Raw genomic sequence first — 25,952 nt, forward strand, 5'->3', positions numbered from 1 at the left:
ACAAACCTAGTTAATTAACAGGGAATCCCAACATTAGGCTAGCCAAGGGAGTCAAGAACTATCCCAGAAGAAGGCAATAACAGAGGCCTTCTTCACTATTGCCTGGAAAACTGCTTGAATGATGTGGCCAAGTTCACCTTGAAAGAGACCATCCATATCTGCTCTTGTTTTAGGTCCCAAGTTATACATGCGCACATCAATTAAAGTATATTAGGAAAAGGTGACTCTGTACCAGTATAGAAATGAATGAATTGTTCTGTCTAGGTTAGTACCATGACACTATTGGAAATATCTCTGCAGGTTTGCAGGCAGAATCCTTCCCATCCTTACCTGGTGATGTTGAGAATCTGCAATCTTCCTTCTGAGAAGCAGACTTTCTGTCCAGAGTTGTATCTGTTTGTGATTCTGTGTTCCCTATAGCTTAGAATAGAATAGAATAGAACAGAATAGAACAGAGTAGGGTAGGGTAGGGTAGGGTAGGGTAGGGTAGGGTAGGGTGTGCTGAGGATAGGTAGAAGAGAAGAGAAATCTTTATTGGCCAAGTGTGATTGGACATATAAGAAATTTGTCTCTGGTGCATAAGCTCTCAGTGTACATACAAGCAACAAGTGATAAATCATGATCATAATCATAAAATACAATCATCATAAATCATAAGACAAAAGCAGTCAGTAGTAGTCATAGGATACGAAATAAAAGTAAACCTACATAAATCATAAGATACAAGCAACAGGGTTATAGTCATAACTTATAGTCATAAGACGCTAAAGGAATAGGTAATAGGAAAGATGAGAATAGTAATAGAGTCCCTTTACATGGTTTGACATCTCAGAATATAAGACATCTCACAGTATAAGACAGAGTATAAGTTGTGGGAATTAGTTGTTTAGCAGAGTGATGGCATGGGGAAAAACTGTCCTTGTGTATACTTGTTTTGGCATGCAATGCCCCATAGCCACAGGTGGCATGCGGAGCCCTCTCTGTGGGCATGCGAGCTGTCACCTGGCTCAGCTCCGCCATGCATGCGCGTGTGCCTCCTGCCAGCCAGCTGATTTTTGGGTCTCTGCCGCGCATGTGGGAGATGTGCACGTATGTGGGGGGCATGTGGGGTCACGCACGCATGCATGGGTGTGGGGGGAGAGGGGTGTGTGCAGAGGCCCCCTCATGCCTCTTTTGGGTCCTCAAAACAGGACAAAAAGATTAGCTATCACTGCCCTACAGTATCATCTTGAGGGAAGAAGTGGAAACAGTTTATATCCAGATGTGAGGGGTCTGTAAATATTTTCACAGCCCCTTTTTTGGCTTGTGCAGTATGCAGGTCCTCAGTGGAAGGTAGGCTGTTGCAATGGTTTTTATCTGTCGTTCTAACTATCCACTGAAGTCTGTGTCTGTCTTGTTTAGTTGCTGTCTCAAACTGGACAGTTATAGAAGTACAATGACAGACTCAATCATTCCTCTGTAGGATGGTATCACAGATGGCTTTCAGAATGCTTCAGAACATGATGTGAAGATCTCCTGCTCAGTAGTTGTTTATAGAGGACATGTCACAAGAGATGGCATAACATATAATTGAATCCTTTCATTCGTAGGATTGGGATCCTTCCAGTAGTCTACGCCCATTGCGTCGCACCAAACGGAGATGGGTGATTACTACTCTTGAAATTGAAGAAGAAGCAAAGGCCCCTTCCCCAAATTGATTGGAGAGGTAAAAACAAAAATGCTGACTTCTTAGTATTACTAACATTTTTTCTCTCTACTATTGAGCATTGCTGATAGTGAGGCCAAAATACCATATTTTTCAGAGTATAAGACACACCTTTGTTTTTAGGGAGGAAAATAAGAAAAATAAATTCTGCCTCTGACTACCGGCATCCATGGTATTCATCTGGCTAGTGTCCTGTCAGTGTGTGAGAGAGTTGAGTGCTGTTTGGAAACTGAAACAGTATTTGCTGTGTGAGCAACAAGGAAGGAGACAGCAAGGAGCCTGGCCGTGACTTGTTCTGTACTAAAGCTACATGCTGTGCTGATCTCTGAAACTAAAACTGAATCTCCTCTCCTCTGCTTGTGTTTTGCTTGTATTTACCACAGTGGAACTACATGTTGGAAAACCTGCTTTTGGTATTGCATATTTACTTCATATGTTATATTATATATAAAGAGAAATGATTGAATCCTGCTGAATCAGTTATTTATGTGTGCTTTTTGGATGTGATTGCTGCTGGAAATTCTGACACCTCCTTGCAGCAAATAGCGAACAGACAGGTCCGCTTCAGCACATTATTGCAGCCTGATTCAGCATGAGCAGCTGATTGGTGGGTGGATCGGCCTCCTGGAATACCACCGATCAGCTCTTCCAGACTGCAGGGATTGCCACAGACCATCGCCTCCTCCGTGCCTCGCATTTTGGGCTACATTTGGTGTATAAGATGCACCCAAATGTTCACCCTCTTTTAGAGGGGGAAAAGTGTGTCTTATACTCCCAAAAATATGATAATCAAGCAGCAAATAAAGGCACATAGGAATTTATGACTTGGTCCCACATGTGGGATCTATTATCTCCAGCATATTTGTGGACATTTTCTTCATGACCACCAGGCTCACCCGATTTATACACTTATTTTACATGTTTTCAATTAAAAAAATAAATAAAAAGGCAACAAGCTGCAAAGCACAAAGCCAGCTTGAGGTATAATCTTTAGTAGTAGTAACAGTAATAGTAGTAATAGTAGTAGTAGTAGGTCATATCAATAATAATAATGATTTTTAACTAGAGGAGATGAGAATACTTAGAAATCTTACCTAATGTTTCCAATCTGTTTTGTTTGTAGCTCTTCAACAATGTATCCCAAAATAAATCCATAAAATATTCGATTAGTGGACCTGGTGTGGATGAATTTCCGGAATATGGATTGTTTTCTATCGAGGATGATGCCAACGGACATGTATATGTGCATAGTTCTATAGATCGCGAGAGGACACCCTTTTTTCCAGTACTTATTTATTTTATAGCATTTTTCATCTTTTTCAGTCTAACCCATCACAACATGCCCAGTAAAGTTTGATGAAAGGTGTAACCGATGAGCTGCTTCTGAAAAGCAAGGAGGGAAGGAGTCACACATACCTCTGAATGAACGATGAGTCTATAGCCATGATAGTGAACCTATAGCACATGTGCCTGAGGTGGCATGCAGAACCATGTTGCCTGGCATGTTCAGTGTCACCCGTTCCTCTTCCGGGTTTCTGGTGCGCATGCACGCGCACGAGAGGTGGTATTCAGCAGGTTCTGACCAGTTCTGGAGAACCGGTAGCAGAAATTTTGAGTAGTTCGGAGAACCGGTAAATACCACCTCTGACTGGCCCCACCCCCATCTATTCTCTGCCTCCCGAGTCCCAGCTGATCGGGAGGAAATGGAAATTTTGCAGTAACCTTCCCCTGAAGTGAGGTGGGAATGGAGATTTTACAGTATCCTTCCCCTGCCACACCCACCAAGCCTCGTCCATCAAGCCACGCCCACAGAATTGGTAGTAAAAATTTTGAATCCCACCACTCATGTGCATTTCCCACCAGTTGGCCTTCGTGCGTGCAGCAGTGCTGGAAACTGGAAGAGGTGGTCTTCTGTTTTCCGGTGTGAGCATGCATGCCAGTCAGCTGATCATCACGCGAGCATGCATGCCAGTAACCAGAAGACTAGTTGGCCACGGCACACGCATGCGCCGGAAACTAGAAGTTCATTTTTTGGCGCGAGCATGCCCTTTGGGCAGCTCCTCTTCTAGGTTGTGTCCCAGACAAGTGCATGCTTGTCTGGGACACTCAGTGCCCAAAAGGTTCACCATCACTAGTCTATAGAATGGAAACTATTATTGGAAAGTCTTGCTAGCTTGCCCATAGCTTTCTATATCACATTCCATATACAGTATGTGGCATAAAAGGGGTATTCTCAGGCCTTTGTATGACGACAGTTCAGGGTAGGCAGATTCTGTTTTGTCAGTATGTTGCCTGATGTAACCCAGCATCAGGGCTTATTTTTGGGGGAGGGCTTATTTTAGCACATTCGCTCAAAAGCCCAATTGGGCTTATTATCCGGGGAGGTCTTATTTTGGGGGAAACAGGGTTGTTTTCCATAGTTCATTTCATAATTATATAAAAGGCTATATCTTAGTACATAACAGTGGTTTGTTCTGGATCCTGTTGCAACCGGTACGGTGCAACGGGGCTGGGCGCCCACCACATGAACGCATGCAGCATGCACATGCGTACCTATCACCCGCAAAGCCTCTGTGATGCCTCTGCAATGCTCTAGCTGCTTGGCGGAGCGCCGCGCAGGTGCTGTGTGCTCCGTGCGCCTGTGCGGAAGCCCCTAAAACTTCAAATACTGGTAAGGAACATGGGTGGGCAGGTGGACCCTCCAGAGCACCATACCGGAATGGTACCTGGTGCTTCCGGCAGGCACTGGTATGCCCATACCAGGGCATACCCGTTGTAACCCACCACTGGTACATAATCAATTTGTTTGCATATCCTACTGTCCAGCTGCTAAGTTACGCATGGAATATTATTGGTCAGTACAGACCAATAATATTCCATGCGTAACTGATTTGTACCTATTATGTTGTGGATAACCTCTTACACTAGATTTTTAAGGGTAGCATAGTTTGTAAGGGTAGTTGAAAAAAGAGCCAATTCTTTGCTGTTTGTACACAGCAGAAAACCTGTCCTCCTCCTCCTTTCAGAGATATTTCCTTACCAGATTCCCCAGTGCCTTCTACAGTGGCAGAGATTTTAAAGTTTTTGAAACTTCTTAAAAATTCAGGGAGACCTTTAGAAATGTATCTGCCGTGAAAGTAGCCCATGGTTAACTGGATAGCACAATCGAACGCCAGGAGTTGACCACAGGAAATGTTTGATCACAGTTTGTATTAGGTCATAAAATGCATTATAGTAATGTTTATGTCGTAAAATTTGCCAAATTTCAATTCCATGGGAGTTGTGGTTCAAAAGGAATTGCTTTGTGATGCACTGTTTCACGCAGTTGAAGGTTACAGACAAGAGAGTTTACACAGTAGAAAGATTGTGAGCCTTGGGAGGCTAAACTGAAGAGGCTACATGTCATATATAGCAAAAAGGATGATAATTCTCATCTGATTTCATCTAAACTCATCTAAAACCCAGCCCTTGTTTGCTGAACTTTTAAACTCATGGTTTTCTCCAAGCTAATGGCTTTAAGGTATTTAAGATTGAAAACCTAATCATGAGGCCAAGAACTGGTTAGTTCAATTAATTTATTGATTATATTTTAAAATACAGTTCCCTGATATACCTGGAGGCTTAAAAGCCTGAAGGGGAAAAAAAACCCTTATAAATCTCTCCTCTGAATTCAACATTTGATCAAGGCCATGCCGACATATATGGCTCTATTTGAACTTTTTAGTATGGCTCCCAGCAATCAAAAGCTTGTCTGTCTTTATTATCAAGAAAAATAACTTTTGCTTTGTCTCAACACTTTTAACCTAGTTTTTTATTGACTGTTTACTATTCAGATACGTTTTGATGTTCACGATAGAATGACCGGAGCAATACTGGACAATTCCTTGTTCTTCAACATTCAGGTTAAAGATATAAATGACAATGCTCCTGAATTTCTCCAAAAGGAATTTAACATTAACATAAAAGAAAACCACAACAAAAGTGAGTATCCTTGAAAATCTGGGCAGTATCAGGCAAAACTGGATCCATTGTTTTCAGTTTTATATAGAAACCAATTTCGTTGTATTTAAGTACAATGACAATAAAGATTATATTTATTTTACACGTTTTTCTTTTCTTGCCTATGTTGGGATCTAAATACATAACAAAATCTGATATCTCACCATATACATAAATAAATACATCCACCCTCATAATCCATTACATACACTTTCCTGTTTCACTATTTTTTAAGACTAAACCTAACCCTGTATTATGTCATGCCATTGCCCTGAGAAAAGTTTGAACAAAGTTTTCCCTTTTAGAACCAAAATATGTTATTTTTTTCACCTTACTTCATCTCACCTCACTTCACCTCACCTGACTTTATCTTAATTTGAACCTCTCCTCTCCTCCCTCCCCCTCCTCTTCTCTCCTGTCCTCTCTTTTCCTCCACTCGCATCCCTTCCCCTCTCCTCCTCACTCTCCTCTACTCCAGTGGTGGGTTCTGGCAGGCACTACTGTTGGTTTGCTCGTGGGTGCACTGCTTGTGCATGCACATTGCAATAAAAATTGTTCTATGCCTGCCCAGAAGTGAAAAACAAGATGGCACCACCTATGGCACTGCCCGGAGAACGAGTTCCGGGGTGTGGCAAGGCCTGGGTCACTGCCGGTTCCAGCGACTCAGACCGCCAAACCACTACTGGTTCGCTCAAACTGGTGCGAACCAGTGACGTGCGGTGAGGTTTATGGCTGGTGAGACTGGTGACATCATCAGGAAGGCGGGGAATGGGACCACGTGTGCAGGAGGCTGAGACAGCCTCAGCCTACTGCACAGGTGGTCCCATTCCCCACCTTCCTGAGTCAACATGAAGGGGATTGCGGAGCGCGAGCCGGTGGAGCACACTCCGCGGTCCCCTTCATGTTGACTCAGGAAGGCAGGGAATCGGACCACGTGTGCCTTTTCCCTTTTCCCTTTTTTTTCTTTTCATGATGAGAGCGGTGAGGCTCTGCCTCCCCTGCCTCCCCTGACCGCACGTCCTTGGTGTGAACCAGTAGGAACCCACCACTGCTTTACTCCACTTTGGAAGGAGACCTTAGAAGAGGAATTCTACTGTCCTGCATTGTCCATTGTATAAACCATGTGGTTTCTTGAACCTTTCTTGCTGCTTCAATCTTTATTTTTTTTTAAACTTTCCAGGATTTTTTTCACTGTCATAGTACAATTTAAAGTCCCTTTTGATAAAGTCTACATTTTCCTTTTTTTTCATTTCCACTTACAAAGGCAACAATAATACATGATCAGTACTGACAGACCCATAGGAAATATGCAATTGAATGCATCATTTAGGTGCATGCTTCAAGATACATCTTATTTATTTCCTGGTTTGAGAAGGAGACCAGTGGTGGGCTACAACTGGTACGCCCCGGTACAGGCATACTGGTGCCTGCTGGGAGCACCAGGTACCATTCCGGTACGGTGCTCCGGAGGGCCCGCCGGCCCTCTATCCTTACCTGTATTTGACCCAACCGGGCCATTTGCGCATGCGCATGGAGCGTATAGCTCCTGTGCAACGCTCCACCAAGCAGCTGCAGCATCGCGGGCAGTGGGTACACATGTGTGTGCACATGGTGGACGCCCGTCCCCGTTGCACTGTACCGGTTGCAATGGGATCTGGAACCCACCACTGAAGGAGACAGAACCAAGTTGCTTTCCACAATCAACTACGTATCTGTTTTAGCACTGAATCTCAATTTCAAACCTTTATGATCAGAGTACATGTGTACAATGAGATTGGATGAGTCTCCCTTTGTGCACCCCCACAACACAATACAACTCACAGTGAAAGACAAAAAAAAATCCCTAGCCCAGTGAATCCTACTAAAAAACACCCCGTCCTATTTTACCACGTGATCTTATTGCATGTTGCGCCGGCCCCGCAAGTCAATCGTCCTATTGTTGTGGTAGAGTTATGTTTCATTCAGGAGTCTGACAGCCCACAGATAAAGACTGTTCTTCAGCCTGTTTGTGCGGCTGCCTATGCTTCTATGTCTCCTTCCCGATGGTAGGAGGGTAAAGAAGTGCTGACCAGGGTGTGAATCATCCCTGAGGATTTTCCTCAACCTTCTAAGGCAGCGAGCCCTAGAGATGTTGTCTAGGGGTATCACCGCGATGTTTTGAGCTGTGCTCACCACTCTCTGTAATGTCTTTCTATCCACGGCTGTCAAAGCAGCCTGTAATGAAATGAGTGCGGACGCTTTCTGAGCTATCTATATATGAGTAGGTCTCTGAGATAGCTACTCATATAAGTCCAATCTATCATCCCTGGAGTGCAGAATTGAATAGCCCCTTTGATAGCAAATTATTCATCTTGCCACCAACAAACAACAATGCACTTTTTAACAATGTACACTTAACATTTCCAGGAAAATAGCTGAAATAGCTAACTCGGTTTCTGTTGGTATCAAATACCACTAGAATTAGCTGGATTTTTCACAGTCTCAATTTACCATCTTCAATGATTGTACCTTACTCCCATCCCTTTTCTTTTCAGGTATCAATTAAATGAATTATAATAAATTTTATGGTACATTGTATCTGGACCCTTAGTCCTTATACAGTATTTTAACCGGTTGGGCTTTTGCTGTAATAAGGGCCACGTCTTTGGCCTGGCAGTCTTCTCTAAAGATGTGGTAAAGGAGATTTGTGTTTTACTTTCCTTCACATCATACGGAGACTCTAGAAAGAGTGCAGAGAAGAGCAACAAAGATGATTAGGGGACTGGAGACTAAAACATATAAAGAACGGTTGCAGGAACTGGGTATGTCTAGTTTAATGAAAAGAAGGACTAGGGGAGACATGACAGCAGTGTTCCAATATCTCAGGGGCTGTCACAAAGAAGAGGGAGTCAAACTATTCTCCAAAGCACCTGAGGGCGGGACAAGAAGCAATGGGTGGAAACTAATCAAGGAGAGAATCAACTTAGAACTGAGAAGAAATTTCCTGACAATGAGGACAATTAATCATTGGAACGATTTGCCTCCAAAAGTTGTAAATACTCCAACACTGGAAGTTTTTAAGAAGATGTTGGATAACCCTTTGTCTGAGGTGGTGTAGGGTTTCCTGCCTAAGCAGGGGGTTGGACTAGAAGACCTCCAAGGTCCCTTCCAACTCTGTTATTATATTATACTATATTATATTAGATCCTTGTCTAGTAAAATCTAAGGCTAGATGATTGTATAGTTGGCATTTATGGGTAGAGAGTGACCTTTTCTGGACAGAAACACTAGGTATGGGTGGTAATGTCCTTGCGGTGTACACTTGAAAATACATATTCTGTCCATAGATCCCAGTGACACACACAATATTGTTGTAATGTGCTTCAATTTTCCCTGTTGCAGAGGAACCTGTTTTCAAAGTCTCAGCAGTGGATAAGGACCAAGAAGGCACTGAAAATTCTCAAGTGGTATTTTGCCTGGTCTCACAAACCCCTGACCTAAAGCCTCTTCTCTTCACCATTGATTCCACTAGTGGCTTAATACACATTACACAATGCTTGGATTATGAGGTACAGTCCTTACAAACAAACTTAAAATGATGCTTGCCTGAGATCTGTATCTTGGCATGCATACTTTCAAGTAAAACCATCCAATAAAAATTGTCTGTCGCCAGTGCTTATTGATTCTGTCTTTCAGTCCTGTGGGTGAATTGCTAACCTTAATCCATCACCTTAAACTAAATGCTCACCTTAGCTTTTCGGAGTATTGCGAATGAACAGTTTAGTGACGTGGTAAGTTGAAGGAATGTGGATAGAACTGGTATTTGGAGCCAGGGAATTGGCTAAATTTAACTACGCATTAGCAAATCGTTATATTGATCTATTTTCTTCTAGCTGAGCCAACTTCACAACATGTGAGTTGGAAGATAAAATAAGAGGTAAACACCAATGTCTGGCACAGAAATTTTTTTGCAAGATAAGAGACTAAAAATGCATATTATTTGTACAGACGTTACAAGATAACATTTCAATTTGCCTAACAAAACGGTTCCTCACCGGGGTTTTAACTTATGGCTATAGAATATCATGCAGATACAGAATATGTTTCAGAGTGAATGCATGAAACAGATACTTTGATAGATGAATCAAAGTGAGTCTTAGCTATTTGACAGAACAGAAATGTTGTGTATTAAACTCTGGCATCTCATCATCATCATCATCATCTTTAATTCCTTGTAGAGTGGAGTCTGGGCAACTGAATGGAGCTAGCAGAGTGTTTTAATTGCCGGATGCCCTTCCTGACGCCAATGCAGAGTTTTTGTTCAGATTATATATTCTCAGCGTGCCAAGAGAAAGAAATATCTGCCTTTACCTAGGATCGATCTCACAGCCTCCTGATTGTGAGACGAGAGCTCTACCTCTAGGCCACCTCATCACTTCAAGTTCTGACATCTAATATAGTCTACATAATTATGAGCTCATATTTTGCCATTCTATCATTATTATTCAGATGGCTGCATTTTTATGGAGGAATTACACAAACCTCACCCTTACTTTACAATTTTTCCAAAGGATAAGGATAATGTCAAATTTATTTTGATAAAAAGATCCTTTTCTTAAACTTTACTATTATTTAGGCCAACAGGAATTTCAAACTTGTGATCAGGGCTTCAGACCGTGGATCTCCATCCTTGTCGTCAACTGCAACAATCAATATTGCTGTGGAAGATTCTAACAACAATTTGCCTGTGTTCATTCAAGAAAATGTAAGGTGCCTAAGATTACAACATGAAAAACTTCTTGGCCCAGACACAGAAAATAAAAACATCTTCCTTTAACTCATATTTGCAGCACAGAGAACAATTTTTTTTTAAAGTAATAAAGCATGCTTTCTTTTTGAAGTCCCTCCTTTTTGCGATGGTTAGGGGCACTTGCATTTTTTGAAATGTTGCTGAAGTGCAGTTTCCATCAATTCAGCCAATATGGTGTATGGGGAAAGATCCCGGGATGTGTAATTCAGCAACATTTTTAGGCTATATATTGCCCAATTTTGTAAGCTATGCAAGTAGCAAGAATAGAATCAGTTTGATTGGGAAGTACAAATTAAGAAAGGTAACCCTATTCTTTTCTTAAAAGTGCTTTTTTCAAAGAGGCAACTGGACTTTCTGGTTTTTCTTTGAAGACGTTTTACTTTTGATCCAAGAAGCTTCTTCATTTGAAGAGGCCACTTTTTTTTCAAGAGGCAACTGCCTTCAAAAAGTCCAGCTGCCTTTTGAAAAAAACAAAAACCCACCTTCTTCAGATGAAGAAGCTTCTTGGATGAGAAGCGAAACGTCTTCAAAGAAAAACCAGAAAGTCCAGTGGCCTCTTGAAAAAAAAAAAAAGCACCTTTGGCACAACCATGACCTGACTATGGAAACTGAGAATCTCCATAGACATTTAACCCTATTGTTGCTTCCTTAAGCAGAATAAGAATTCTGCCGTGACAACTTTCTGAGACCTCATTAACTTATTCCTCCAAATGTGAAGGTTTAGAGACGGGTACGTGTGCCACAGGTGTCATTGGAGCCCTAGCCCTCTGTCCTGGCACGTGAGCTGTTGCTCAGCTCAGCTCCACCACGCATGCGTGCGCACGTCCCACAAGCCAGCTGATTTTTGGGTCTCTGCTGCACATGTAGGAGATGCCAGGGGGGGGGGGTTAGGGTTTGGTCCCAGAAGCTTCAGGGAGCCTGCTAGGCCCAAAAATGGGCCATAGGGGGGCACAGCTTCCCCCCTCTATGTCCAAAACAGGGTGCGGTGGAAAGCTGTGCCTCCCTATGGCCCATTTTTGGTGCCAGGAGGCTTCAGGGAGGCCTGCTAGGCCCCAAAGCTTCCCCTCGGACAGCTTCCCCCCCCCCCGTGCCCAAAACAGGGTGCAGTGGAAAGCTGTGCCCCCCTATGGCCCATTTTTGGTGCCAGGAGGCTTCAGGGAGGCCTGCTAGGCCCAAAAGCTTCCCCTCGCACAGCTTCCCCCTCTGTGCCCAAAACAGGGTGCGGGGGGAAGCTGTGTCCCCCCATGGCCCATTTTTGGTCCCAGGAGGCTTCCGGAAGGCCTGCTAGGCCCAAAATGGGGCGCGGGAGAGGGCCATGTCCATAAGAGGGGGGAGCACAGGGGGGTATTGCGTGCATGCACATGGAGCAGGGGATTGGGGGGGGGGTCATCCGTGTATGTGCAGGGGTGCGGGGCGCATTGCATTATGGATGAGGGGACGCGATTTCGGCATGCCTGGGCAAGAAGGTTATTGCCATCATTGGTTTAGAGCAAACAGGTACTTTTGATTTCTCTCACTAGGGATAGGCCAGTGGTAAAATTATTCTCATCTACGTGGTTTTCCTGAGTTGGAAGAATGCATGCATTTCATTCAGAAAGGAAAGCTGACATTTCTCCATGTCAGAAAAGAAAAGGGGTAAACGTTATTTAAGGTGACCAACTTTTTTACAATGAAAAGAAGGACAAATAAATTGGAAAAAAATATCGTAAATAAAAGAAATATTTTATTCATTGCAACAATAATACACTAAAATATGATATATGCATAATAAAAACATTTGCAACATTTTATATTGTAATTATGCTTACATGCCTGTTAATTATTATTTAAATGAGTACTTTTCCATTGAATTAATATTTTTTTGTCAATGTATCATCTTCTAACAATATATTGGAAATATCTGAACAAGAAATATCCTTCATATTGAATTTTACGGCAAGTGCTGCAGCTAGAGTATCAACATTCAATCTCGATTTCTCACTTGTCGAAAAATCATTGGCAATTGAAAAAAACTCTTTCAACTGCTGCATTAGTTCCAGGGCAGCACAACGTAAATTGAACAAGTATAAATAAATGTTCACATGGAATATGTTCATTTTTGAAATGGCTGAAAATATCCACCCATCTTTTATCAATTTCAACATGTTGATTTTCCCATTGTATTAATTTTTCAGAATTTAAATATACATTCAGTCTTCTAATTTCTTCAAAGAGACAATTGTCGTCTATTTTAATGTCTAGCATTTCTTTAGATAAAAATTCAACACAAGATTCGATATCTGTTCAATATACTTGCGATGAAGTAAAAAAAAAAACACCATTAAAAACTGTTTAATAAAACGTGAATTGTACTTACCTCTGTATAATTGAATATTCACTGAGAAAGAAATAATTACCATGAGTCATTCAATTGCCGACGTGCCGTGAGTCTACTGCGTGCGTATGTGCCGTGTTGTGTTTCGGTAAGAAGTAAACAAAGCCACTTGCACGCGGCGCTCTCTCTCAAGATCTCCCATGCGGAGCGCATGCGTCTCATAATCGCGTCTTATACCGCACTATACCGAGTCTTGACGAATTGCCATGTCAAATACAAATACGTCACATAACGCCCAACAGATTAGTCTTCAAATATTGAAAAGGAGGACATGTAGGAGGACACTTTTCGAGGGAGGACAGAACTTACAAAAGAAGGACTGTCCTCCCTAAAGGAGGACGGTTGGTCACCTTACGTTATTGGAATAAAGGGGAACTTACTTTTTTTGCTTCTGACCATTTTAGAGAAGTTCCATGTATCTTCTGCCTGCATAACCCATAGTCTCTTGGTTATGCTATTGCAAGACAATGCCAGAAATTACATTTTAGGTGTCAGATAATTATTCCTTTGTTTTCCAAGTATCATGCAGACGTCCCGGAAGGTAAAACCCAAGATAATATCCTTCGCCTCAAGGTGGAAGATAAGGATAGTCCTCATACACCTGCTTGGAGAGCCAAGTATACCATAAAGAAAGGAAACGAAAGAGGAAATTTTGCCATTGTGACAGATCCTAAAACCAATGAAGGTGTTTTAAGTGTTATCAAGGTAAGCTAGCCTGACAAACATGGAGAGAAGATTTCTAGAGTCACGTCACTGGCTATATTGACTGTGGGACATGCAATGCCACTCTTTTAGATAGTATTCGATTTGGAAAGATGGAAGAGAAGTCAGAATATATTAATGGAAACTTTTTGGTGTGTTTTTCAGCCTTTGGTTTATAATACACCTTCTGACAGAAGACTTCTCATTGTTGTGAAGAATGAAGAGTCCTTCTTTATATGCCAGAGAGGCTTTGTGAGCACGATTGCTTCTCCACAATTGTCTGAAGTGTCAGTGAGCATTAATATCACTGATGAAAACGATGCCCCTCAGTTCAATCCTCCAATTCTTAAGCTTTCTCGACAAGAAGGGGTGATGCCGGGAACCAGGCTAGTACAATACGAAGCTCAGGATCCAGACACAGGACAACACAAGTTGAAGTAAGTGTTGGTGTTCTCCAGAGAACGTTGCTGGAGATCTCTTGAAGTAGTTTTCTTACATTTACTCCTTAGCAGAGGTGGGTTCTGGCTTGTGTTACTGCTGGTTTGTTCAGGGGCGTGCTGCATGCCTGATGCGTGCTTGATGCGTGCTTGATGCGTGTTTGATGCACGCTGGTGAAGATGCACAGTAGTTAAAAATTGCTTCTGTGCATGCGCAGAAGCAAAAAAACAAGATGGCGCCACCTACAGCACCACCGATAGAACCAGTTCGGGGGCATGTCCAGCCGAGTTACGACTTACTCGGCTGAACTGGTCCAAACTGGTAGGAACCTACCTCTGCTCTTTAGCACAAACACCTTCTAGATCAGGGGTGTCAAACTCGATTTCATTGCTGGCCGCATCAGGGTTATGTTTGACTTCCAGGGGCTGGGGTGGGTGTGGGCACGGTGGACATAGGCAGCTCGACGTCTCTTGTACCGAGGGTGCCTGTCGTGGCTTGACTGCTCTGCCAGCGGAAACGGGCTCCTGGGCTCTGTTTTTGGCTGCCACCGCCTCCTGCAACCCTCTGCCAGCAGCCTTCCCCAGCTCCGTTTTTGATGGCAGAAGCACCACAGGCCAGTCCTTCGCTGTTTCCAGGATGGCCTTGTGTGCCAAATCTAAGTATCCTGTGGGCCGGATCTGGCCCCCGGGCCTTGAGTTTGACATCCCTGTTCTGGATCATAGCTTTTTCAGTGGAAGTATCCAAGCGCAGAATTCATTTTTCAGGTAGTTTTGCCAAACTTATTTTTTGTTACTTTTTGACAGAAGGAACATCAATCATTACCACCACCATCACTTTTTAAATAAAATATCAAAACAACATGCATTTTTTGGGGTGGGTGGGTAGTAATACCCAACTTTTCAAAGCAAATCATGTGGACGTAATGATTTAAAAGTGGGATGAATTTGGCCAATTCCACCTTATGAGGCTGATCAGTTTTATATTTGAGTAAGATGTAAGGATCTGTCATAATCTCACTAAAAATTTCAGATTTGAATAGGTCAGGAAACATTATAATCTAGTCTAGAAATGCTCATGCTCTTGCTAGAATCCATCCCCCTAATTCTCGTCTATGGACGAGAATTCTCAGTCGCTAAAAGAATGCAAACAACCAGCTGCCTGCAAGGAATATAAATCCGTCCATTCCCCACCATCCAGTCAGAGCTGAAGAAGCTTCTTGGATGAGAAGCGAAAAGTCTTTAAAAGAAAAAAAAAACCAGAAAGTCCAGTTGCCTCTTGAAAAAAGCACCTTGGGGATCCCTTAATTCTTGTGTGGGAAATTAAATCTCATAGTTACACAGTAGACTTGTTCAGAGGAACTTTCACCTGTTCTTTTTAAGATTAAAAGTTTATTGATCAGTTCTTCATATTCTTTGCTTGTCACACATGTTTTAAAACATTTGCTTTTTTAAAAAAGATATAAAATAGTGTCAGATCCAGCTGGTTGGGTAACGATCGATGAAAATTCTGGAATTGTGACAGCTGCAAAAATTCTTGACAGAGAATCCCCATTTGTGAACAACAACACGTACAGCATTGTGGTTCACGCCACTGATGATGGTAAGTTCATTCTTTTTGTTTAGAATAGAATAACAGAGTTGGAAGGGACCTTGGAGGTCTTCTAGTCCAACCCCCTGCCTAGGCAGGAAACCCTACACCACTCAGACAAATGGTTCTCCAACATCTTCTTAAAGACTTCCAGTGTTGGAGCATTCACAACTTCTGGAAGTAAGTTGTTCCACTGATTGATTGTTCTAACTGTCAGGAAATATCTCATTAATTCTAAGTTGCTTCTCTCCTTGATTAGTTTCCACCCATTGCTTCTTGTTCTATCCTCAGGTGCCTTGGAAAATAGTTTGACTCGCTCTTCTTTGTGGCAACCCCTGAGATATTGGAACTGCTATGATGTCTCCCCTAGTCCTTCTTTCTATTAAACTAGACATACCCAGTTCTTGCAACCGTTCTTCGTATGTTTTAGTCTCCAGTCCCCTAATCCTCTTTGTTGCTCTTCTCTGCGCTCTTTCTAGAGTCTCCATATCTTTTATTTGTGAGTTCTTGAGCTTGGGCAAGGTAAAGGCTCAGCAAGAATTCAAAGTCATTCTAATACAGTTTCGGAACTTGTTTTCTCTATGAGTGTTGTAGAAGTTGTAATGCTAGTCTCTTTTTCAGAGGTAGCCTTTTCTAGGTATTGTACAAGTGTTGACACAGTTCCCTGGCACATAGGAAACTTCACTAAATTTCTGATGTTTGCATTCCTATTTGTAGGATGTATGCTTCACTATGTAATCCATGTAATTGATCAAGAAATTTAAAATTTAGCCTGTTATTTGGATGTGAATCATTTTGACTTTTTTTATGATGATGGAGGATTTTTATTGCTGTTGCTAAAAATAATAGGATGCTTTAAATACCTACAAAGGAAAATGTGAACAAAATGATAAGGGTTTCTTCCATATATTTTAAAGATGAGAATCTGTCTTAAAAGGCTTTTCTGGTCATAAACCATTTCTTGAAACTAGTTCAACATTGATCTGTCCATTTATTTTGAAAGATGCCCAGTTGGGATGATGGATGGGGACTTTAAGTTTAGAACACATAGGATTTCTGTTGTGGCCCAGCAGGATCCGGTTGAGTTGCTGATGGACTCGGATAGCAAGGAACCATATGAGTCTGCCCTGGATGATGTGGAGGACCCTGTGCAGGGTTCAGACTCAGAGCAGGGACCAGAGAGGCTGGTTGGCCACCAGGAGGTGCTTGAGGCATGGAGCAGTGGGGAGGATCAAAGGCAGTTTGTCTCTGATGCTAGATTGAGAAATTCAGATTTCTATATTGATAATTGAGGTGGCCTCTCAAAGACAGCGATGTGGAAAGTTTGCTGAGGAGCTCAAATGTCTACCGTAATAGTTAAAATCCATCATCACATTCAGTGGGGCATTACATTTTTTCAGAACTATTCTTACCTTTCAGGTTTTGTGGTGGGTTGTGCTTCAAAAGATAGATAAGAGCCAGGGGTGGGCTGCTGGGAGTTTGCAGGGGTTCGGGAGAACCTCTAGCTAAGATTCTGTGCAGTTTGGAGAACTCCCAAATCCCACTCCTGGCTGGCCCCACCCACCCTGCACCTCTCCTCCCAGGAGTCCCCACGTGGCCCATTTTGGATGCAGGTAAGTGCAGGGTGTGCGCGGAGGCTCAAGGAAGGTGAAACCCTGCACTTACCTGCACCCACCATGGCCACACCCATCCAGGAACAGGGCAGAGAACACCTTGCTAAAATTTTTGAAGTCCACCCCTGGATAAGACCAAAAGAGGAAAAACAAGTGCATAGACAATGGCTAGAATGATGATGATGATTAATTTCTCCATATATTTGACTGTTTTCTTCTTGTATTATATTTTAACTAGGAGGCAATTTACAGCTTCTTCTAGAATTTTTCAGAACTGCATGCAAACCAAATTATGTAGTCTAAATTATGTAGTTCTCTCTAAATTTGAAGATTCTATTCTACGTCTGTATTTTTTTCCTTTCAAAATAAAATCAAATTATTATTTTTTCTCCCAGGTGTTCCACCATTAACTGGCACGGGTACCATTCAACTTCATCTTTCTGACTTGAATGACAATGCTCCAATGCTAGTTACAACATCTTTGACCATCTGTGAGGGAAATGAAATGGGTCCTTTTCAGATAAAGGCTGAGGACAAAGACTCCTATCCATTCGCAGAACCTTTTACGTTCCATTTGGAAGATGCCTTAGAGGGTACCGAAAAGTTCTGGATGCTGGGAGAGAGTTCTGGTAAGTAACTGCTAATTGGGGATTATTGTGTCCTTTGATTTCACCTCTTGGCAATGTTTCTTCTGGGAATGGAGAAGAAGCATTGAAGTCTCAAGGATCATCAGTCCTTTAAGGAAGGCCAGGTCAAAAAGCTAAAGCTACATTCCATAATTGATACTTGATTGTTTAAGGCAGTGGCCCCTAAATCTTTTGGGTGCCAGGGACTGGTTCCGTTGAGGGCAGTTTGTTCACAGACCAGCGAGAGCGTGGTTTTGCATGTGGCCTGGATCCCATGTGTACACGGATGAAGGTTTTGCTTGCTTGCGTGGCCTAGTTCCTGGCAGGCCGTAAACTGGTGCTGGTTCTTAGTCTGGGGATTGTGGTTTAAGCCATAATAACAGAATCTTGAAGGCCTGTTTTGAGTTTCTCTCTATCTGCCAATTTAGAATAAAACCAAGGTGAGTTTATTTTGAATTTCTTTCTCATGTTCAGTTCAATTACTGGACTGTGCAATCATTTCTCTACAACTCCCCTAACAGATCTATTCCATTCCATTCTATTTCCATTCTATTCTATTCCATTCCATTCATTTCCATTCCATTCCATTCCATTCCATTCCATTCTATTCTATTCTATTCCATTCCATTCCATTCCATTCCATTCCATTTCCATTCCATTTCCATTCCATTTCCATTCCATTTCATTCCATTCCATTCCATTCCATTCCATTTCCATTCCATTTCCATTCCATTTCATTCCATTCCATTCCTTTCCATTCCATTCCATTCCATTCCATTCCATTCTATTTCCATTCTATTCCATTCCAATTCTATTCTATTCTATTCCATCCCCATTCTACTCTATTCAATTCCATTCTATTTCCATTCCAATTCTATTCCAATTCTATTCTATTCTATTCCATTCCATTCCATTTCCATTCCATTTCCATTCCAATTCTATTCTATTCATTTCCATTCCATTCCATTCTATTTCCATTCTATTCTATTCTATTCCATCCCCATTCTACTCTATTCCATTCCATTCTATTTCCATTCCATTCCATTCCATTCCATTCCATTCCATTCCATTCCATTCTATTCTATTATATTATATTATATTCAGTTCTATTCCATTCCATTCTATTCCCATTCTATTCTATTCCATTCCATTCTATTTCCATTCTATTCTATTCCATTCCATTCTATTTCCATTCTATTCTATTCCATTCCATTCCATTCTATTTCCATTCTACTCTATTCCATTCCATTTTTTTACATTCTATTCTATTTCATTCCATTTTTTTCACATTCTATTCTATTCCATTCCATTTTTTTACATTCTATTCTATTTCATTCCATTTTTTTCACATTCTATTCTATTCCATTCCATTCTATTTCCATTCTACTCTATTCCATTCCATTTTTTTACATTCTATTCTATTTCATTCCATTTTTTTCACATTCTATTCTATTCCATTCCATTTTTTTACATTCTATTCTATTTCATTCCATTTTTTTTCACATTCTATTCTATTCCATTCCATTCTATTTCCATTCTACTCTATTCCATTCCATTTTTTTACATTCTATTCTATTTCATTCCATTTTTTTCACATTCTATTCTATTCCATTCCATTTTTTTACATTCTATTCTATTTCATTCCATTTTTTTCACATTCTATTCTATTCAATTCCATTCTATTTCCATTCTACTCTATTCCATTCCATTTTTTTACATTCTATTCTATTTCATTCCATTTTTTTCACATTCTATTCTATTCCATTCCATTTTTTTTACATTCTATTCTATTTCATTCCATTTTTTTTCACATTCTATTCTATTCCATTCCAATTTTTTTACATTCTATTCTATTCCATTCCATTCTATTTCCATTCTACTCTATTCCATTCCATTTTTTTACATTCTATTCTATTTCATTCCATTTTTTTCACATTCTATTCTATTCCATTCCATTTTTTTTACATTCTATTCTATTTCATTCCATTTTTTTACATTCTATTCTATTTCATTTCATTTTTTTCACATTCTATTCTATTCCATTCCATTCTATTTCCATTCTACTCTATTCCATTCCATTTTTTTTACATTCTATTCTATTTCATTCCATTTTTTTCACATTCTATTCTATTCCATTCCATTTTTTTACATTCTATTCTATTCCATTCCATTGCATTCCATTCTATTGCCCTTCTATTCTAACCTTCTGACAAGCAAAGTCAATGGCGAAGCCAGGTTCGTTTAACTATGTTGCTAACGTAACAGCTGCTGTGCTTTACTTAACAACTGTGGCAAGAAAGGTCATAACAAACAAGAAGCAGAGTCTGGGTCCCAGCAAAACACCTTTTATTCACATGACTGTGAATTCCTTACATTCACAGTCCACAAGGCTTAGCAATCAATCTTTCAAAGGATTGTTTAACAAATACGAACCTTATCTTGTTTGGCGAGCTGCCAAATAACTACTTCCAAACCAGGGATGGTTCTGACCAGCTTTACTGCTGGTTTGCTCATGAATGCGCTTTGTGCATGTGCTGGATGTGCACTAGATGCACACTGTATGCACGCTGGATGTACGCTGGATGTGCACTGGATGCGCTTGCGCTGTTCAATGGAAATTGTTCTGCGAATGCACAGAACTCCCCAAAAAGATGGCGGCAGCGGCGACTGGGGAGCCAGTTCATGGGCGTGGCCAACCTGGGTTGCTGCCAGTTCTGTGACCCAGGCCACTCACTACCAGTTCACTGTCTGACTGCTGTCTTAACTGTTAATAGTTAACTTAATAGTTAAGGGCAAAATTCCTTAACTATTTCACCTAGCAACAGAAATTTTGGGTCAATTGAGGTTGTAAGTCAAGGACCACCTATAGTACCGTAATGATCTTAGCAAGGACGTAATAGTTGACCTGTGGTGTCTCTTTCTCTTTCTTCTCTCTGTTTTATAGATAATTCTGTTGAGCTTTTAATCCTGAAAAGTCTCCCTCCGGGAGAATACTTTGTGCCACTCCTTATACAAGATTTACAAGGGTTTTCCAGGCAACAGACTCTGGATCTCCAGATCTGCTCTTGTCCTGATGGGATTACTTGCGAGCAACGCACTTCATTGAAAACTGCATCACTGGGTCTCAGCGGAGGAGCAATTGGCGTAATTGTGGCTGCATTTCTATTACTGTTATGTGAGTAATGTGACAGTTGTCGTCTTGTTATTTTGACTTGTGGAAGAGCAATAAGCCAAGGATCACAATTTATGTGAAGTCTAGATTAAGTATTCACTACTTAAACCATTCAGCCATTCCCACTGTTAGGATTTACCAGTTGGGAAGAATCAGTCATCATCTGCTATCAAATTTAATCTTAGTTAAGCAAGATTTCAGAAGAATTATAATTGGTTATGATGTGTAAAGTAGACCACATCTTTTATTTAATTATAATTTATTGTCACACTCTAATCATATATATAAATGTTTGTATTATAGTTCTTTAAATCATTTTATAGTCTGCTTTTGGGTTGTTGAAGAGGTAGCATAAAATCAATCAATCAATCAATCAATCAATCAATCAATCAATCAATCAGTCTATCTTATCTATCTATCTATCTATCTATCTATCTATCTATCTATCTATCTATCTATCTATCTATCTATCTATCTATCATCATCTTACATGGGAAAAGACCCAAATACTCCAAGACCTGCATACCTGTACCCGTGAAAATCTATGAGAACATATGTATATGTATATGTATATTTATATGTATATGTATATGTAAAGCTATCTATCTATCTATCTATCTATCTATCTATCTATCTATCTATCTATCTATCTATCTATCATCATCTATCTATCTATCATCTATCTATCTATCTATCTATCTATCTATCTATCTATCTATCTATCTATCTATCTATCTATCTATCTATCTATCTATCTATCTATCTATGGTCCTCGCTCTGTGCCATGTAAAAGCAGCTAGTCCCCTCTTTCTTAGATGCAACCATTGGCAGCCATAAGACTCTCATCCTGAATCCTGCCCCATCTCCTTATGAAATAATTTGCTCTCCCATTCTTCTGTGGTTCCAAGAATTCTTAGAATTAGCAGCCAAAACACTTTAGGCTGATGTTTTGCCTTCTCCCACTCTATTCCCATAATGCATATTTTATTGTAAGAAATGAAGTTGGAGGAAAAGGCAGGAAAACAAAGGGAAGTGATAGCAATAGCAAGGGCATCTGGGCAGTAAACACTGAGCTCCATTCACTTGCATAGACTCCACCCTGCAAGGGATTATGGGGCCATTAAAAGAGGATGATGTTTCCTTACTCAAACTAGGTAACATCATCAGTGCTAGTAAGGAGTACGGTTTGCTGTACTGTACTGTAACACTGATGTTGTTACCTAGTTAGGGTAATGAAATGTCTACAAGAAAACAAGGAAGCTCAGAGAGCACCAAGGTCCCCTCATTTCTACCCTGTTAGAAATATTCTCCTTTATTGGTGTTGAAGAGAGTTGTCAACATTGCTTATTTCCCCTTCCCTTTTATGTAGTGGGCCTGGCTCTTCTGGTATTATATTCCTGCATCTCTAAAGTGAAGAAAGCACCTACCTTCATTCCATACGGAGCAGGCAACCAAACCCTGATCCACTACAATGAGGAGAGCGAACATATTTTGGTGAGAAATAATATCATTGGCTACTTTCCTTGACATTTTAGGGATTGATGCCAGATTTCTAGTATAAGCCTGTGCGTCATAGCCTAACGGAGATTTCATTGAGTTCATTGGAACATATGTGAAAACAAGTATTAGTACTCCGATGGCAGGGTTCCAACTGATCGCCTAATAAATGCAGGCACCCTAAGCCATTTAGCAAGAAAAATCCAGTTATTTATTAGGAGCGCCATGTTGGCACGAACTTTGTGAAGCCAGCTCTGACTTCACCCAGTTCGCACTTTGCCTCTGACCCTGTTGGTCCCTCCCCCCAAAGTGTCTCACCACTCACATTCCCCGACGAAGCAATTTTGCGAGCTGTAGAAGTCATTCCCTCCGGCCGTTGCGGGTCTCCACGGAGACAGCCTTGACTTTGGCCAGCTAGGATGTGTTTTGTTTTCCACGGTGCAGCTGGGAGACGTGATTTCCCATCCTCCTGCCTTTGGCAACTCGGGAGCAGGTCAATACAATACAATAGCAGAGTTGGAAGGGACCTTGGAGGTCTTCTAGTCCAACCTCCTGCCTAGGCAGGAAACACTATACCATTTCAGACAAATGGCTATCCAACATCTTCTTAAAGACTTCCAGTGTTGAGGCTTTCACAACGTCTGGAGGCAAGTTGTTCCACTGATTAATTGTTCTCACTGTCAGGAAATTTATCCTCAGTTCTAAGTTGCTTCTCTCCTTGATTAGTTTCCACCCATTGCTTCTTGTTCTACCCTCAGGTGCTTTGGAGAATAGTTTGACTCCCTCTTCTTTGTGGCAACCCCTGAGATATTGGAACACAGCTATCATGTCTCCCCTAGTCCTTCTTTCTCTTAAGCTAAACATACCCAGTTCCTGCAACCGTTCTTCATATGTTTTAGTCTCCAGTCCCCTAATATGATTGATAAGATTAAGAGGTATCATCTGCAGATATCCACGTCCTTTCCTCTGACTGGCCGTGACTGGGGCAAGAAGAAGACAAATCTCATAGATATTCAGCTGCCAGAAAGGACTGACTTAGAGCAGATAGTCTTCGGGAAGATAAAGATTTTATTGAGAATTCTTCTAAAGATTCTAGATCCTAAAATATCCAAAACACAAAAAATGAGGTGTAACTTGATTATTTTATAAGTTCTGTTTCCCCTTTTATTCTCTAACGAATGTCCCTGCACTGATACAGATGAAACCTATAGAAAACCACCAACATCCTAATGGAAGTGTAACTTCATCCTTCAACACTATCAAAGCTTGGAATCAGGTTAGATACATCATGTGAATTGGGATTAGAAATTTATTGGTAGAGGGGGAGGCAATTAATGATTTTCTGAGTCTTTCTGAACTGCAAAGTAGGCGGGAGTGTATTACAAACAGGAACCAGGGCTGGCAATACCCCTTTGTGCAATGGTGGAGTAGATTCTTTGTTTTAATAACAGAATACAGCATAACAGAGTTGGAAGAGACCTTAGAGGTCTTCTATTCCCACCCCCTGCTCAAGCAAGATAACATTTCAGACAAGTGGTTTGTCCAATCTCTTCTTAAAAACCAATCTCTTTTAAAATGGCTGTAAGCCTATGTTACAAATTCAAATATTTTCTGCCTCAAAATGACCCATAATTGGAGAAACTGGAATTTGGCTGTCAAGTTGGAGCAGATTCTGGAGGTGTTGGACAAATGACCAAGGAATTGCCCAGTTCTGTATTACACAATTAATGAAATCCTTCCTCTCACTGTTTCTAATAGCTTTGGATTAATCAGTTTAGACAAAAGTTATACCGTATTTTTCGGCGTATAAGATGCACCTTTTTCCCCTCAAAAAAAGAGGCTGAAAATCTGGGTGCGTCTTATATACTGAATACAGCATTTTTTGCCTCCTGAAACCCTGCCCTTCACCAAAATGGCCGTGCATATCCTTTAGGAGGCTTCCAGAGTACTCCTGGGGGCTGGGGAAGGCAGAAATGAGCGAAAAACGGGCCATTTTATGCTCAATTTTGCCTCCCCCCCAGCCTCCAGGAGCACCCTACAAGCCTCCTAAAGGCTATTCATGCTCTTTAAAAAAAAAACAAAAACGGGCCCGTTTTCACAAAAAATGGGCTGTTTCTGGGAGGTCTGTAGAGTGCAAAAACTTTTTTTTTTAATTTGCCTCTTCAGAATCTTGGTGCATCTTATACTCCAGTGCGTCTGAAAAATACAGTATTTGAAAGCAAAGTGATAAAATGGGCAGATGGATTTTATGTTGGAGTTGATTGTGAAGATCCTTTTTTCCTCTTCTTTCCATAGCTGGAGCCTTTGAATCATCAGAACATTCAAACATACCAGAGAAACCCGCACGAGAAGATTTCAGAAATAGTAGCTGTTGCCTTGAAACAAGTAAGCCAACCGCAGGGCAACAGAGGCTTTCCCCCCCAATTACTTAGAATGACAAAACGTGGGATATGTTTTGAGCATGGGTTCAACCACCAGATTTAAGGTTTCCTAGGGGTTTCCCTGCTCAATCAAATTGCCAGTGATTTTTTTTTTCAGGTTGCGAAAAATAAAAATAGATACCTATTTTGGAAGTGAAGTGCTTATTTGTCACATGAAGAAATTTGAGGTTTGAAGGTTAGGATCGCAGCTGCCATATAGGAAAATTTCTATAGAGCTCATTCCTTCCCATCTGCCATTTTCCATATGAAATGTCACACAGCACCATCCCTGATCCCACTCTTAAAGCATTTTTTTTTCTTTTTATGACCCTTTGTTTCGGGGTGGGTGACTGGAACTCAGCATTTACTGGCTGGTTGCCCTTCCTGACGTCTATGCAGAGTTCGCAGCAGATATTTTCTCTTTGCGCCCTGATGGAGAATTTACAATCAATTCCTTTTTTGTTTCATTTATCTCCTGTTTTTCCACCAGCAACAATAATGCAATTCTCAGTGACATGTCTAAATTTACATTCAAGAGTGCGCTAATTTCCCCAAACACCATGCCCCATATTTTGTTGTGCACTATCACAATCTCACCACATATGTTTGTATGTTCCAACCACTGTTTCCTCTAAGCTGTGCGCCTGCGCGGCCACGCACATAACAAGAAAACACCATGCAGAAGTTTCAAACTGCTCGCAGTGTTTTTTAACGTCTTAAAATATTACTGAAAATATCCCTCCTCCCCTCTCTCTGCACCGAACTCTCTCCTCCATCTGGTGATTGGTCAAATCAAGGAAACTCTACCCGGAGACTGATGATGCTACAGAAGGGAGAATTCTCATTGGTCCTCTGGGGCTTCGTTGATTCCTGGGAAAACGCGATTCGCTGGTTGTAGCCTGCGTTTCCCTGCACATCCGGGGTTTCTCAGGCATTGCGTCTGAAGCCCCGTTCTGAGCTAGGCAGCCTTTCTGAGATCCCTTCGCTTTGCAGGGAGTGGGAAGCAGCGGGGAATTGGACTGCCTGAGCC

At 41.2% G+C, this 25,952-nt stretch overlaps 1 protein-coding gene across 1 annotated transcript in view; it reads left to right on the forward strand.

Moving 5' to 3' along the window:
* LOC309390107 (cadherin-like protein 26) overlaps positions 1–25,952 on the forward strand; it is a gene marked incomplete at both ends in the record, with an annotated part of 35,206 nt that overhangs the window by 6,834 nt on the left and 2,420 nt on the right. The window contains 14 exon segments of the mRNA XM_081949187.1: positions 1,590–1,671; positions 1,674–1,705; positions 2,829–2,990; positions 5,539–5,686; positions 9,086–9,252; positions 10,320–10,448; positions 13,387–13,572; positions 13,735–14,006; positions 15,464–15,606; positions 17,603–17,836; positions 20,778–21,008; positions 22,375–22,499; positions 23,701–23,778; positions 24,798–24,887. Of these exon segments, the coding sequence (XP_081805313.1) occupies positions 1,590–1,671; positions 1,674–1,705; positions 2,829–2,990; positions 5,539–5,686; positions 9,086–9,252; positions 10,320–10,448; positions 13,387–13,572; positions 13,735–14,006; positions 15,464–15,606; positions 17,603–17,836; positions 20,778–21,008; positions 22,375–22,499; positions 23,701–23,778; positions 24,798–24,887 (2,079 nt within the window).

This window comes from Natrix helvetica (assembly GCF_964273705.1).
Source record: "Natrix helvetica genome assembly, chromosome: 3".
Classification (NCBI taxonomy): domain Eukaryota; kingdom Metazoa; phylum Chordata; class Lepidosauria; order Squamata; family Natricidae; genus Natrix; species Natrix helvetica.